The sequence below is a fragment of the Vanellus vanellus genome, assembly GCF_965231255.1.
Source record: "Vanellus vanellus genome assembly, chromosome: 6".
NCBI lineage: Eukaryota > Metazoa > Chordata > Aves > Charadriiformes > Charadriidae > Vanellus > Vanellus vanellus.
In genome coordinates this window covers 44,215,305-44,230,930 of record NC_138911.1, presented here as the reverse complement: position 1 = coordinate 44,230,930, position 15,626 = coordinate 44,215,305, and the positions used below count along the sequence as shown (strand labels likewise).

The following is a 15,626-nucleotide window of genomic DNA, read 5'->3' as shown; positions in this document are numbered from 1 at the left end:
TTTGGTTCCCATTTCTCTAGAATTTTCAAACAGTCCACAGCCTGGTCTGCTGATCCTCCAAATCACTGCTATTCCAAAACCCAGATGTGATAGAATGGTGGATTACTCTTTAGAAGTTATTATCTATCTCCCAAGATAGCTGAGGTGGCAGATCTATTGCTCAAATTACTGGTGTGTCCTTCCCCTCCACATTTGCTCCAAAAAGTTTTCCCTGAGATCCTCAGAGACCATGGGAATGTTACGAGATTTATATATTCAAAAACTGCCTACATTTGAGCATACATGAAGGCTGCACTGGAAAAGCAACCTGTGCTGCTGTGTTGTAATGCTGCTGTGCGGTTTTAGAGCTCAATTGTTGCTTTAGACTGCATATTTCTTTGCTTACGCATCTCTTAACTAATGAGAAAATCCAGACCATGTTCGGGTCTCGCTTTTCTGTAGTCAGAGCTACACTTCTGAGTAGAATAGTGGAGCACTTTTCTTTGTCCAATTCCAGTCATGCTGGAGAACTAGAAATTTTAAATGAGATGCTGGTTGTAGATATGCTTATAGTGTTTTAGATTCAGCTGAAAGGAAGAAAGTGTTTATAAGGATCTTTGTTCCTGTAGCTGATCCTACTTGGACCTTAGCTTCAGTTTGAACTCATATTAAACTGTATGAGCCACATGCTTAAAGTTATTCAACGTTTCAATATCTGTCTGAATCAGCAAAAATATACTCTGAATATGTATGAACCACTAAAGACTAAGACTGAATCCAGTATTTCTATATTGTTATATCAATATCTACAGATATCTATAGTTATTTCTATATAGATAGATGATATATAGATGATATAGATATATGTATGTGTGTATATATGTGTGTGTATATATATGTTCCTGAAGTGACACTTCGGGGAAATTCAAACATCTGGTTCCTCAACTGAATTCCTGAAATCCCCTACCCAAGACTTTCAGTGTTTTGTCACAAAACCATCATTGTATAAAATGCTCAAGGTTTTCTTTTATCACAGACTGGAATCCATAACTTGCTTACTTCAGGGGAAGGATAATCAATATTCCCACACTGGTGCATCTTACACAGCCTAAATGAATTTATTTATATTGGAACACTTTAAGAATAGAACTCCAGAGAAGCGTTAGCAGAAGGGTGGGAAGGATAGCATTTGTGGTATTTTACATTCAGGTTGGGAATATGAATTTAATTGTTTTCCTTTGATGGGCACAGGATAACTATAGGAGATTCTGTCGATGGGATGACTCTTCCACACCTTCCAAGAAATAGGCTGGTTTAAGAAGGTGAATCACCACCTTTCTGCATGTTTAAAAGTCACAAATGCTTTGCTTTACGAAGTGATTTCTTCTATAGACAGAGTTTCCCTCTTACAGTCCTGAAAGAAGTGTATAAACTCTGAAGATGGAGAAGCTGTAAGACGTACCCTTGTTGGCTAGAAAGGTAGCTTCTTGCGGATGCATTGGATGCCGCTCTGAACCCTCCCCACGCACTACCTAGGTAATGTGGAGGCCTAGCAAACAAGAATTAGGTCTACTTTTATCTCACCTGAGGATCTCGAGAACTATGTGGGGTTTAAAGCATTCCCAAGACCACATTGGCCTTGTAAGCAGAGCTCGGGCTGCCTGCAAATACCACGTGTCCTTGTAGCAGGCTGTATATATATATAATCTAGACGATGCAAAGCAAAGCATTGCAACGAGTGGATCTTTGGCTTCAGGCCAGCTCCAAATAGCAGCAGCTATTGTAAACTCCTTGGGTGTCTGTGGAGCCAGGCAAGAGAGGGGCAAAGCCCAGGATGAACACCGTGGCAACCTATTGCCCAAATGTTTTTTCCAAGATGAAACACATGCATCCTGTTATGTCCCTGTGAAATAGCTAACTTGTGTTAAAACTAAGTTGTCAAAAAAGTTACTTCGTATATTTTGAGGCTTATTTAAAACTAAGCTTTAAAAGATGACTTAACCCAGTGGCTGAAGAGGAGCATGCAGGGTTTTTTTGTATGCAACTTGCTGAAATCACAGTTTTTTCCAAATCTGTATTTTTTTTACTTCAGTTTTTAATATTATCATTGCTATGTCAAGAAAATTAACACAATTAAATAATACTTCCTCTTCATTGTCAAAACGGCTCCTCTTCCTTTAAATACAATTTCTTGTCTACTCAGAAAAAAAAACGGAATGAATTTTTACTTATTGCTCTTTTTTGAAAATTATTAAATTATTAGCACATTATTAATTAGCAAATAAGCAAAGGGTATCATTATTTGTCCGTATGCATGGAAATGCTTAAAGGTTAGTTGCTTTACTCAAAAGTGAAAATAGAATTGGCAGTGTGGTAATTATATGTTGTTCATCCATACAAAAATATTTTCTTTTTTTCTTCAATAGATTGCTTGGCTTCTACAAAGGAATATTCCCTCCCATCTTGGCTGAGACACCCAAAAGGGCGGTGAAGGTAAAAAACCTATACTTCCTACTTTAAAAATGTGTGTTGGAGCAGTGGCAGCTGTAAAACATTTTATTTCTCCCCCACTGATTGACATTAGAATCTTTAACTTAGTTGGCATATTGATCCTTTGATTTTTACTAGGAGGAGACTTTCCTGTTGATAGCACAGTAAAAACTACGCTTGATTAAGAAGTGTATGATGAGCTAATGCTAGCTTACATGCTATTTTTGACCTGTATATGTAATGTTACTGAAAAACAAATTACAATTAGTTTATATAATCAAAGTCAATAAAATATTTAAGTGATATTTTAGTCTAATATAGGCTTATATGGTTTTTTTACTGAAAATGCCTGGCAATTTACAAAACAAGAATAGCTTAATAAATTAACACAAGAAGCCATTAAAGTAGCCACTCCTAATAAGTACTTACTCAGTAACTTGAAGTAGTGTATCTGTAGGTTTGAAGTGCTGCCTAGAGTTTTCTTGTAATCCAAAGAGCGCTGTATTCCATACTCACACTTTTTTACAGATTGAATAAAGTAATGGTACAACTCTCCATCAGGCAAAGAACATTTTGCTCCTGCTCTCTTACAGTTGAAATAGCTGTTAGCCTATCAAAGCGTATTCACTGTCAAATGTTGATCTGATTTTCTTTTGTTATCCTTTATGTTGATTTATAGAGCATTGTTTTAGTAACATTCCTAAGCAAAATACATCAATATATCAAGACGTGCAACCTTTCTAATCAAAACCTAGTAATTAAAAACGTCATCTTAAAGTTCTAAGTCTGTCAAAGCATCCATTGTGTTATGAGCAAATATTGCTTTCTCTTTTACTTCAGAATTTTGAAGTTTCCTGTAGTTGCATCAAATGTGTATAAAAGCAGTTATTATACAAAATGTCTTGATTTTCCTTTTTTTTTTTTTTTGTTTCTTTCTAAAAAGGCTGCATATGATTCTGGTCCTTAGTCTGCAATTAATCATTCACATTCCAATTCCTTTACAGAGGAACAATATTTGTATAAAGGGACAGGATGTGACCTTGTAACAAAATCCTAAAGGAGTTCTGGTAATGTCATCTTCTTGTTTGCATTGGCGTTTTAGATGCAAACGACATATGTCACCTATCTCAAAATTATTTATACAACTGAGGAAACTGAACTTCTATTTAATAGTGAAGTGGCAGTGAAGAATAGATGGATGATATTTAAAAGATTCCTAATAACTCATTTTCTTCAGACTGTGATGTTTCCTCTGTCTCTTCATTTCATTTCATTTGAAACAGGTCAAAGTCAATCTGATCATGCTTTTTAGATTCCAGCAGATATTCAGTTAAAATACAAACCCAGGTTTGATTTCTGTCCTACCAACCTGAGTAATTCAAAAATCTTAAGTCACTTTCTTTTACTCAAATTGATTAAATTGCTTTATACCCCAGAATACTCAATAGAATTATAGAATCATAGATTTAATTTGGGAGGGATCTCTGGACATTGTCTGGTAAGCCTCTTGCCCAAAGCACGGCTGACTTCATGGCTAGATCAGGTTGCTCAAATGCCTTGTGTAGTCGAGTTCTGAAAATTTTCAAGGATGGAGACTCCGCAGCTTTGCTGTACTCCTGTTCCTGTACTTAATTGCTCTTAACGTGAAGAGTTTTGCCTTATATCCAACCCAAATTCCTCTGTTGCAACTTTTGCCTATCACGTCTTGTGCTTCTGTTGTGCACCTCAGAGAAGTCTGGCTTTGTCTTCTATATAACCCTCGTTTAGATGGTGGAAGACAGGAATTAGGTCTCTTTGGCCTTTTTGTCTCAAAGCTAAACAGACTCAGTTCTCTCCACCTCTTCTTGTACATCACAAGCTCACAGCTCCTTAAATGTCTTACTGGTGCTCCCTTAGTGGGATATTTTCTACCTAATTCTCAGATATTTACATGAAGGCTCAGTGTTTCTGCAACCATGGGAATCAGGTTTAAATGCTAAACATGCTTTTTAATTGAATCGATGAATTCTTTAATTCTTCACACTATTCCTTTAAATTTTATGCTGTTCCTAGGACACCAGGAGAACTTTAAGTTACCTTGAGACATCAGCTATATTCTACTTTAGAATGATTCAATGACAGAATGGGGCAGGACGGTTATGTTTTTGTAAGATCCTGGACACTGAAGCTATTCAATGTGAGGTGTTATATGCCAGCACAATTTCTAACCCATGCTTTCTGTACCCATGATTTGACCTGAAGAGAATCCAGCTTATCTCGCGTTTCCACTAACCTTATTTAGATATGAATATAAAACCCCAATGGAAATGCCACCGTTTCCTTTGGATCATCCTCCATATCTTATTCTTCCAATAGTTTTCCTCATTTTAAGAGGCCCCAAGATGTCCCTTGTCCGCAGCCAAGATGACTAGTGAGATTTAGAGGAAGACTACATCCTTGCCTATGGTTTTGAGACTCAAGAAAGCACAAAAGGTAGAAAGGCAATTTCTAGATTCCAGCAGCCGCGGTTCGTGTTTGTAATGAACTTTTGTGACACCTTTTAGTTATAGTGTCTTTTAGATCTCATAAAAGTGTATAGAGAATAGACAAGGCAGATTTTGTACTAAGAAGAAATGTACTTGTGCTACTGGAATATCGTATTTATCTGGTGTGGTTATTTGCAAATAAAAATAAAGCTACTAAAATGAAGTTACTTAGCCACAGTTACGCATCTAAGCGTTGATGATATGGCTTCAGTTTTAGTCAACTACGTGCTCATGTCTGTCTTGCTATTTTTTTCTCTCTCTCTTTATTTCCTTTCAAAAAAGAAAGCTGGTATTTCTGGAAGACGAAAAGTCAGTTTATAACTTTATGTTAGATTGAACTTGGAAGAAAGAAGTAATGATGCCAATACAATGGTTAACAGATGAACTTTTGGGGCAAATTTATATTGTTCATGTGTTCCCAGACATCTTGTTTCAAGCATATATTTTTACCTTAGAGTTATTGAGACATCTGGTAAGTACTATGACTATTTTTCTGTGTAACTTGAATTAAAGTGTATCTTTGCCAGATGGACAATATTGGTTATTATATACACAAAAGCATGTTTTAAATACATTTATTCTGAGATTTTTTGCACAAAACTATTAACTTAATACAACTGTAGAGAAAAAGACAAATTACTCTGTGTTTTTAAAAACATTTTGGGTGCACGTACATGATATAAATCCATGTGATATATCTAGATACATTTTGGCAAAATTGTATGTATACTAGCCACTCTAGTACACCCAGCGACATTTACATTGAGTTTTATTGCTATTGATTTTTTTCTTTAAAAAAATTATATAAAGCATAGTTACTATTAAGTAGTTATTTTATTTATGGCTCTAGGAAGCTATTGATTTTTAAGGTAACATTTTTAAGACCAAAAAATTGCTAGGTAATGTATTTCTGCCTTTATTACAACCATTTTACAAATCTGTGACACTATGGAAAACATTAAGGAATACCAGAAATTCCATTAAAGGTTAAGAGGGTAACAATGAGTAGGAAGATGCTGGAGAGAGAATAAAGCAAGCTTTATCACAATAAGAAATTAATTTAGTTCAGTGAAGTAACTCACCCACCCACAACTGACACTTTCTCAGAGGCTTCCTTTTACCTATAAAATATCTTCAGTTATCCAAAAAGATAGACCTACAGTCTAAGTAACACTTCTATCTTTTCTAATTATTGGCAAGGCCAGTACAACAATTTTAAACATATTTGCAGGATGTTTGCAAGATTATTGTTCAATCCATACACTATTTGGAGAGCAGTTACAATCTGGGCCCTGATTCCAGGAGCTTGTCTGCAAAATGAAATAGTAATTCCTATTGAGGATAAAAAAGTATCTATCAACTGGCCAGAGTATCGGTCCTTTAGTTTTCACAATTTAACATCCTAATTTTGCATTATGGAGGTCTAATAAGCATTCCCTCCTGCTTCAAATGTGGTGGTGTTAGTAACTCACGAGCACCCAGTTCTCTGCTGATTTTGGTGTGGTTCTAGTGACTTTTCAGTTGAAGCAGGTGATGATTGAAAGATGTTAGTGATTTTGCCATAGGACAGGATTCTAAACAAGTTAAAATGACAACGTGTGCTTATTACTCGTGTTCCTGTATACGTGGTTTAAGGAAGAGCGGTTTTGTTCTGATAGGTCTGTGACAACTGAGCCCCGAGGGACTGAGCTTGCCTTCTTTGGCTGAGGCCCAGCACAGGTCATCTAGTCTTTCTGTTTTGTCTGACAAACTATTCCCTTATCTTTCTTACGATTCCCACATCTCCTTTGACCTCATTTCCCACTGCCTTCCTCTCATGGTGAAGCAGTTTGATTGTCACGTGCATGGGCAGGTGCTGTGTGAGGCATCAAGGCCTCCCGTGTGGGAGCGAAACACGCAGGCTTTCAGAGGATCCCACCTTCACTCCAATCAGCTACTCTAAACTAATTAAGTGTTACAGGTCAACTTTGGAAAGCAGTCAAGAAAGTCAGAGGTCCTAGTTATTTACTATTAGCACACAGGGGTGTGACAGCTCTTGCTCTAGTAGATCTCCACCTGCTCTGATGCAGTCTTGGTGAAGCTATGACAGGTTTTTTTTGTTCGGTCCCATAATACTGGACGTGCCGTGTAAAAGCTGTGTTCTTTTTGCATGCATCACGAATACTTCTTGGACAGCTTACAGGACTCACAAATAGTGAGCTGTAGTTACAGCCTTGTGTTCGGTGTGTGAAAATTATGTGGAATAACACCTCCAATACCTTTGGTTTTAGCTGGAATTCAGATATCTACTATTTATAGCCTGCACATTTTTCTGCTGTCCTCTTTCCTAATCCTAGAAGGTAACTTGCACTGCCCTCAGAACTGTCTTGTGTGGCATCAACCTGAAGTGCTCCTTCAGCGGCTTCAGCAACATATTTGCAGAATCTGCATTTGAAATAATATGGGATCTGGAGAGATTTCCTCTACATGGAACCACTGGACTAGAAAGGATCTCTTAGGTCAGCAAGTCTGCTCCCCTGCTGTTCTATAATCTCCTTCATAAACTTATCAAACTCTCCCTTACAAGTGATTAAGATTTTTCCCCCATTATTCTTATTGGAAGTCTGTTTCAGGACCCCACTCCCTTGTTTTTAAGAAAGTTCACAGGCCACATTCTATTTATGAGTAGTGTTTACCTTTATACCCAATTACTTTATGTTACATGTCTTTCCTTTCCTTGTTTTTCATTCTCATGCAGCCTCTCTTTTGCTAGACCAAACAAGGGAAGCACTTATTCTCCTTCATTCTTCAGTCTTAAAAAAATCTTTATGTTCTCCATGTGGTCCTGGTAACACTGTTTTGAACATGCTGTAGTCTGAGTTCATCTTTTTTGAACAAAGGTGGCCATGACTGTGTGCTGTATTTCACAGGGCATCTTACCAATAATTTGTAAAAGTTCACAAATACTTGTTCTTTAGAGTATACCTTGGCCGGTGCGTCTTAGACTTTGTGTCCACAGACAAGGGAATAGGCAGTGAAAGTCCATCTGCCTATGTCAATGGAAGCTTCATACTGACTTCAGTGCACTCAGGATTATTCTCAACACTCTTCTTGGAAGAACAAATCCATTCCTTTATTCTGCTTTGATATTTAGAAAATTTCACAAAAGGTATTCTGAAAATTAATGGATTTGGATGGCAAAAAAATTTAGGTTGCAAAGCAAACTATTACAAATAGTTGACTTTCTCCATGTTGGTGCAGGTGAAACTGAGCTGCTTATTTCTTCCTTGAAGTTCAAACATCCAAGAGTACAGCTTTCAAAACTCCTCCTCTAAGGAATTGCAGATGCTCAGAACTTCTGAGCTCCACTGACTAAAACCAGACAACTGGGTGAAAGATTTATTTGCAAAGAGCAAAAACTAAAGCAAATGTGTCTGTTGTCAGTAAAAGATTATAAAAATCAACAGACTTTCCATCTTTAAAATCTGCAATTACATCTCTCTGATGGGAAGTAGACCATTATCTGAGAAATGTGAAAGTGATTGCAGTATATTATATTAAAGATGTGAGGGTGATTTCTTGGGAGAAATGATAGTATCTACTACTACATTTATACCAGTATATGAAAGTTCAATGCTAGAGGAAAAGTTTATAAGTTAAAAACACAAACTAGGTGTTGTAAGCGAACTCTTACATGAAACATTACTTTAATTGCACTTATGCTGCTATTATACATGATACACTAATAAAATCAGTTCTAAAGACTACTTGTCTACTATTGCACATCTAACACTGCTACAGAGAGTGTGAAACAAAAGTGGCTTATGTTTATTTTGCAGAACTGTGCACGGCTACTTGGGATACGAGGTAGTGAAGCTCCATTGTAGATTGTTTTTATTAATTTGCATAAGTAACTCATTGTTTTTTTTCAATGCAATTTGAGTTTAACTTTTATTTACAGTTTTTCACCTTTGAACAATACAAGAAGCTACTAGGATATGCGTCATTACCACCAGGGCTGGTATGTATGGATACAGAACTTCATGTTCTAATTTAATGTGTGTCTACTGAACAGTCCCATCCTTTTCCTCCCATAGGAGGCCAAAATTAAAAGGGCCAGTTCAACCAACAGTTTTTCAGAACAGATTTGTCCCTTGAAAACATTGATAACAGAATTTATCAAAATGGTAGTTACATTAATTTTTATATCAAATGTCTTCAAAATCATTCTCTACAATGTCATGACGTTTGTTAACATGGACAGCGACAGTGACCATGGAAGAGTCTGTATGCAGCTCGTCATTCTTCGTTCTTGCAAAATACCAAAAAAGAAGTTGAATATTATCAATTTTTATTTATTCACGTGAATAAATTTTATTCACGTGAATAAATATTTATTCAGTGACTAGAGACCTCAACCAGGTATCAAAAGTGCTATTCTACAAGGCAGAGTGCAACTTTAATAAAAATATAGACCTCAGTCTTATTCTAAAGACTTTATAACGGAAGCATAAACTATCGATAGGAAACTGCTACCTCCTTTGAAGTCAATGGCAAAACTCCCTTATACGTCACTGGAGTTAGGTTGATGGTGAAAGGGATAGGTTATGTTCCCATCTCATGCTGAAAAAATAGATTTGGTGGTAACACGGTGTTGTCCAAAGGCAGTAAGGCAGGAGCTTGCCACTGCCCGCCTAACTTACCATTCTTCTCTTTCTTGAGCTCTCAAGAGTCCCTGCTCAAATCCCTCTGTATTGAATAAGTTAATTTTCTCGCTATTGTTTTTTCCATACAATTGATTTCCTTGAATTTCAGCAAATGTACTCGGTATATTGTATTTTGGTCCTCGGACTCTTTTCAGCCCCTAGAAAGTTTGGAAATGTTAAATGGAGGCAATAAATGTGTAAAATGATCACAAAAATTAGTGACTTGACCTAAATATTTCAATATTCTTTTCCTGTTAGAAATTAATTAAGGTATTTAAGATATTTTTAAATGCTGTGTCATGATGAACAGCAAAGCAGTGAATATCTCCATTTCTATGACTGTAATGTACCATCAGCTTCTAAGTAAATGGAGTTAATTCATTCTTGCAGTGGATGCTGACATTTCCATGTCTGCCACTTATTCCCCTATAAACCTTTTCAGGATTGATATTTTCTTAGGAGGACTTTTCCTCTACTTGTGCAATTTGCCTAAGTACTACACTATTTAAATTTCTTACATTTATTTTGGTTTTTTTAAGTTAATATGTTAGTATTATATGCTTAATGCTAAGTGCAGAGTTTTTATTTTTTCCAGTGCTGCATAACTGCATTTATATTTGGGTTTTTATTCAGACTCCACCCAAAGATAGCATGAGAGCATTGTTTTCCCATGTTTTTGTAATAAATTGGTACCACAGTTTCTCTTCTAGCTGAAAAGAGAATTCATTGACAGTGCTATGACATTTTATTTTGCATTTTTTGGAATGTAGTTTATGGCTATTGTCATATTGTCTTCATGAACTGTCAGCATCTAATCAAGGGCTAAAGTTGTTTAGTAATAGAATACCGCTGCATTACTGTAATCTCACAGTTTGCATTGTATCATTCCGTTTCATAATCTGATGTACGGGAAATTTTACTCCATAATTTTTAACTTTAATTTTAAATTTCCTAGGCATTTGCCGTTGCTGGATTGGGATCTGGGTTGACAGAGGCAGTTGTGGTTAACCCTTTTGAAGTAGTAAAGGTTACCTTGCAGACAAATCGGAATGCCTTCACAGAGGTATGGCCATCATTCCATTCTCCTTTTCCTGCTTTATTAGTCATAAGGCACTTCAAAGTTCATATTTAGAGGAGAATGTCTATAACACATCGGGTTGATGCAAACGATTTTCCCACAAGCTTGACAGAAATGGAAAAAGAGAGAAGAGGCTCAGTAGACGATGCCTTCAGATATGCAGAGATGCATTATAGTATTGTCAGCGGTGTCAGCATCTCCATTGTAAATATTCTGTGCCTGAAGTGCACCTTCAGCCCTCCAGAGCAGCCAGCAGCCCAGCACCGTGAAGAACTGTAATCCCGAAGTATGAACCCGAGCCCCTGCCCACGCTGCGTTTGCCCCAGCAGGCTCCAGACTTTGCGGGAGCACTGAAAGTTAGCATAAAACCCCATGGCCCCATGCCCTAGCCAGCATCCAACTGGTGTAGTCAACATTAAAAATGTAGCTGGTGGATTTCAGAGTCCTGGATGAAATTATTTATATTATAGGTCTTCACATTTATAAGCAGAAACTGGGAAATAGTTATATAATAAAGCACACCGATAATTTAAATTCCTGTTTCACGTAAGAATTTTATTATACAAATATTGTTTTGTTCAAAGAAGTCAGTGTGCAAAAGTGACTTTGTCCATGGTTCTGGGTACTGCTGAAAAGGGAGAAAGATTAAACTGGAAAACAGTGATTCATCAAAACCAAGGATTCCCAGGAATGCACCAGCTTCAATGAATTTTAATGTAGAAAATGTTCCGGGCTAAAGTGAAAGAAGGCAGTCACACAGTTCCTGCTTTCGTTTCTCAGTGAATAAGACTTAACAATTGTCAAATCAGCTCCTTCAAAACCCTTTGAGAAATCAGCTGTACTATGGTAGAAGTGCCAAATCTCATAAGCATGGCTATAAAAGGTTGGTCAAATCCCTGGTGAGGCATGACTTTTGCATATTCTACTATTAAGTTTTGACTGAGTTAATACTTGCATGCTTTGTAGCACTCATCTGCACAAATTGAACCCTTTGGGGGGGTGCACAGTAAAGAGATTTATCACCTGGCCATTTACATAAGCTGTTTGGGCCATGCTCCTCGGGTACACTCTGCCAAAATTCTGCCACTGATTTCCAAATGTCGTAGACTAGGTGCTACCCACTCCATAACTCCTCCAGAAAAACATTCTCTTTCAGAATAAATTTTAACGCACTTGGTAAATTTCTGTTCGATTCTCAATGCATGTGAAGAGGTGTTCGGTTGCTCCAAGTCTTCAGCCAAGGCATTTTTTAACCATGGGCAACAAAGGCACTGAAACGGAGAGCTAATGCAGTACGGGAGTGAAAAATGGGAAGTACGGGAGAGAGACTGAAAGTGGAAGAAGGCAATGTGTGAGAGCATCTCTCTCTCAAGAAGGCGATACGGAAAAATTATGGACTAAACTAAGCAGATATTCTGGATCTTTCTGCCTCACAGTTGTGAAGATGCAATTAACCTATCTTAATAAAACCTCTGGGTTTGAGTGTAAATACACCAGTATTAGATTTTAAGCAAACTAGCTCCTGTAAAGTTGCAAGAGACCAAAATATCCTTTCGCTTCATACATTTAATATTTTTCTCTATAGCAAACTTTATAACAAAGTCTGGGGTGTTTTACTTAGTAAATTCTATGCAATTACTAACTTTAATTACAGCATCCCTTCCTTAGTGACCTTCAGAATACTCCAATAATCACTGTGTAGCTGTTCAAAAGCATTCTGAGTTGTTTGGTTTAGGTGAATATTCTTTGAATTTAATTTAAATGCAAATTTTTGCAAAATCCAAGTAGTAGCATATTATCATACAAATAAAATTGTAAAAGAATGCTATTGGGACTCCACTAGGAATCTAGTTTAGACCTAAAATATAAATAGAAGTGTCTATTTGCCCTAATGAAAAATTCCAAGAGACTGAAGTTCTTGAATCACAAAGATAGTTAAATCACAGACATTTCAATTTTCAATGTATCTTTTAAAAAAAGTATTAAAATTTCACATTTTGCTGTAAATCAGGAAAACTCCAGTGACTTCATTACCATGATCTCGAGTTCTCATTAATAATAAGTTAAAGAACATTCCACACTACAGCACGTAAACTCAGGCCGATTGGGAGAAGCACGTGCATGCTATATTAAACAGCGTAAGGCAATGGTACGCTCATTTCATTACTGTGCACTGTTTTTCTAAAAAGTTTAAGTATGTACCTATCCCATTGTGTAGCTTTCATACTATATGATGAAACCTAATGCACTTCACATATTTCTTTGACTATTGTATTGAAATAATAAATATATCTTGTTTAAAAGGAACAAGGAAGAGCATGAACACATACACCCACACCCAGACGCCTGCACTCCCCCAAAGCAAATATTCACACACTACGGTGACAGCTGAATTATTCTGTGGTACCAGATCATCTTTCTAGGGCTGATAGGTTTAAAGAGGAAGGCCTCTATAAATCACGTATCGGCATTTTTGTCATGTGGATTGCTACAGGTAAAAATAACGGTGACTTTTTGTTAAGGTAAACTGCTAGAAGGCCTTTTTTTGTTGTTTTGCTTTTTCTTTTTCCTGTAGCCAGGGATAACTCACTGGCTATAGAAGCTGGTGTGGTAAGAAAAATCTTGCCACCTGACTTAAGAGTTGTGATTAATTAAACAAATACAAGTTTCTGCTTTACAGTGAGAAGAATCTGACTCCAGATTCCACTGAGCAGGTCTCTGTTAAGTATAAGTCAATAGTTGTGTGAAGTAAATTAAACTCCAGATGTTTATACAGTAAATTCCTCCATCTGAATTAGTCATCCTAGGGTCCTTCCATCATCAGTGATGAAACACGGACCTTCTATGGCTTGATCATTTTAGATGCCTACTTTGGATGAAGTGAAGTGCCGTCTAAGAAAGCCCTCTTCATCGCTAAAGGACTGAAAAAGGGAGTCTTTTCAAGTAGCTCAGGTGTAGATGTAGACATTGCGGGTATCTACTTTTGGACTGGTGAATCCCATCTCAGGTGTTCAGCAAGTGATAGGCATCTCCTCTGCATCGTTAGTAAATCTGTATTCAAGATGAGACCAAGGGGTACCTTACAACTGAAAGGTGCTGTATTCAGCTTAAATCACTTTATTCAGGACCACTAGTTATTTTTTAAAGATCTAACCCTCGGTTTTTGTGCATGAGAAAGGATGTTATTGCTAGTATCTGGACTAGTTGGGTGTTCCATCAGAGATTCTGATTTGAATCCCTGGGTGTAGTTAGAAAAGTAAACTATAGTAAAATGTATGCAGAGCATTAACAGGATAATATTAGTTACCGAATATGAAAAAACAGAATGAAACTTAGTATCAAAGACTAAACTTGTCGGTCACCTAAATAAGCAGTCATATGCTGTGTCAGATATAATAGGCATCATTTGGCTGGTGCTGTTGATCTACCCCAGTGATATTTTGAAATGGAAAGCTATTAAACAAATAAGTGTATTGAAATTAGCAGTGTTCACAGCGCTGTAGTCAAAATTCTTCTGTATTTTCATGTTTGAGCCTCCTAGTGGAAGTCATGTTTTGCCTTTCTAATTAAGTATTTGGTTACCCAGAGCTGGCTTTTTGCTTTGGAGAAAGCCAAACTCAAGTCAACAACTTTTTGAATGGAAATTTTTGGTAATACTGCTAAAAAGAAATCTTAAATGTCCAGAAGGGGAACACCTGATTCTGAGTATCACAGCATATTGGAAAATAGATCACATGCGTATATAGTCAGGCAGTTCCTGAGGAACTGATCATTATATAAGTGGATTCTGAGGAACTTTCTTCCTTACTGCCTTTCGTTAAATGGAAGTTGGCTGACTAAAATTACTTCTATGCCTTTTGGGCATTATTTTAAAAACAGGATTTCTAAAGTTGATTTCCTAAATCTCTGCCTTGGAATTTAAATGTATGTTCTGATTTTCAAAATCTAACTACACTTTTTAGGTCAAATAACTCATTAGGAGGGAAAAACAGGATTTCCAGTTGGATGCTTAAGAAAGAAAAAAAAAAAAAAAAACAACCAAACCAAACTTCTTTTCAAGGTTTTCAACACTAGAAGAAGAAAATTTAACATGGGATCAGGTTTTAAAAAGAACTGTGTACCGAATAACTCCTTCAAAATTCAGTGTCTTAAGGCAGTGGTTTGCATTCTGAACAGCATGAAGAACCTCAGAGGATCCAGAAGGGTTCCCAGACAATATATATGCCTTTTGTCACCTTTCAACCCTATTCCTAACATTGAATCTGGAAACTGCCAAACTGATTTTCAACACAAATATTTATAGCCTGCCTTGCTGCTCTAATTTGTGTCTCCCAAGGACTTGCTTCCCTAGCCATATCGGCTCAAAAATTTCCTGTTCCAATTCTGTCCCTTTTATTACTCCTCACCATGCATGTTCCTAGAGAAGCTGGTTTTATCTTCTTATTGTCCAGAATAATTGTTATATACTCTAGTTGTGCAAGGGTTTCATCTGTTGTAATCTTAACTGCACAGCATCAATGATAGCAAAACTATTGCCAAACTCACACATTCAAAGCCACATGTTGCTGTATAAAATCTATTGTTGTTATTATTATTATTAATAATAATAATTTAAGACCTTTTTCTTTGCTTTAGGGATCTTTAGTCTTTTACAGTACTCAAGTCATGCCTTCCTCTTTTTTCTCAGAAGAGAGAATCAGAAAAATGGGGGATCCATTTTTAATGAAAGCTGTGATTTTTACATGGTCACAGGAAAGGGAAAATAAATATGGTGAGACAACATAAAATGGCAAGAATTGGCAACACTGTGTTTGTCAGCAGGATTGAAATAATGCTATGGTTATTGTTTTCTTTTTGTAAAGATGATCT

The 15,626-nt window shown here is 36.7% G+C and overlaps 1 protein-coding gene across 1 annotated transcript in view; it reads left to right on the top strand.

Annotated features, from left to right (window-relative positions):
- Positions 1-15,626, top strand: part of SLC25A21 (solute carrier family 25 member 21) — a gene marked incomplete at its 5' end in the record, with an annotated part of 117,706 nt that overhangs the window by 86,808 nt on the left and 15,272 nt on the right. Inside the window, 3 exons of the mRNA XM_082485740.1 lie at positions 2,406-2,472; positions 8,935-8,994; positions 10,635-10,742. Coding sequence (XP_082341866.1) covers positions 2,406-2,472; positions 8,935-8,994; positions 10,635-10,742 — 235 coding nt within the window. The remainder of the gene's footprint in view (positions 1-2,405; positions 2,473-8,934; positions 8,995-10,634; positions 10,743-15,626) is intronic.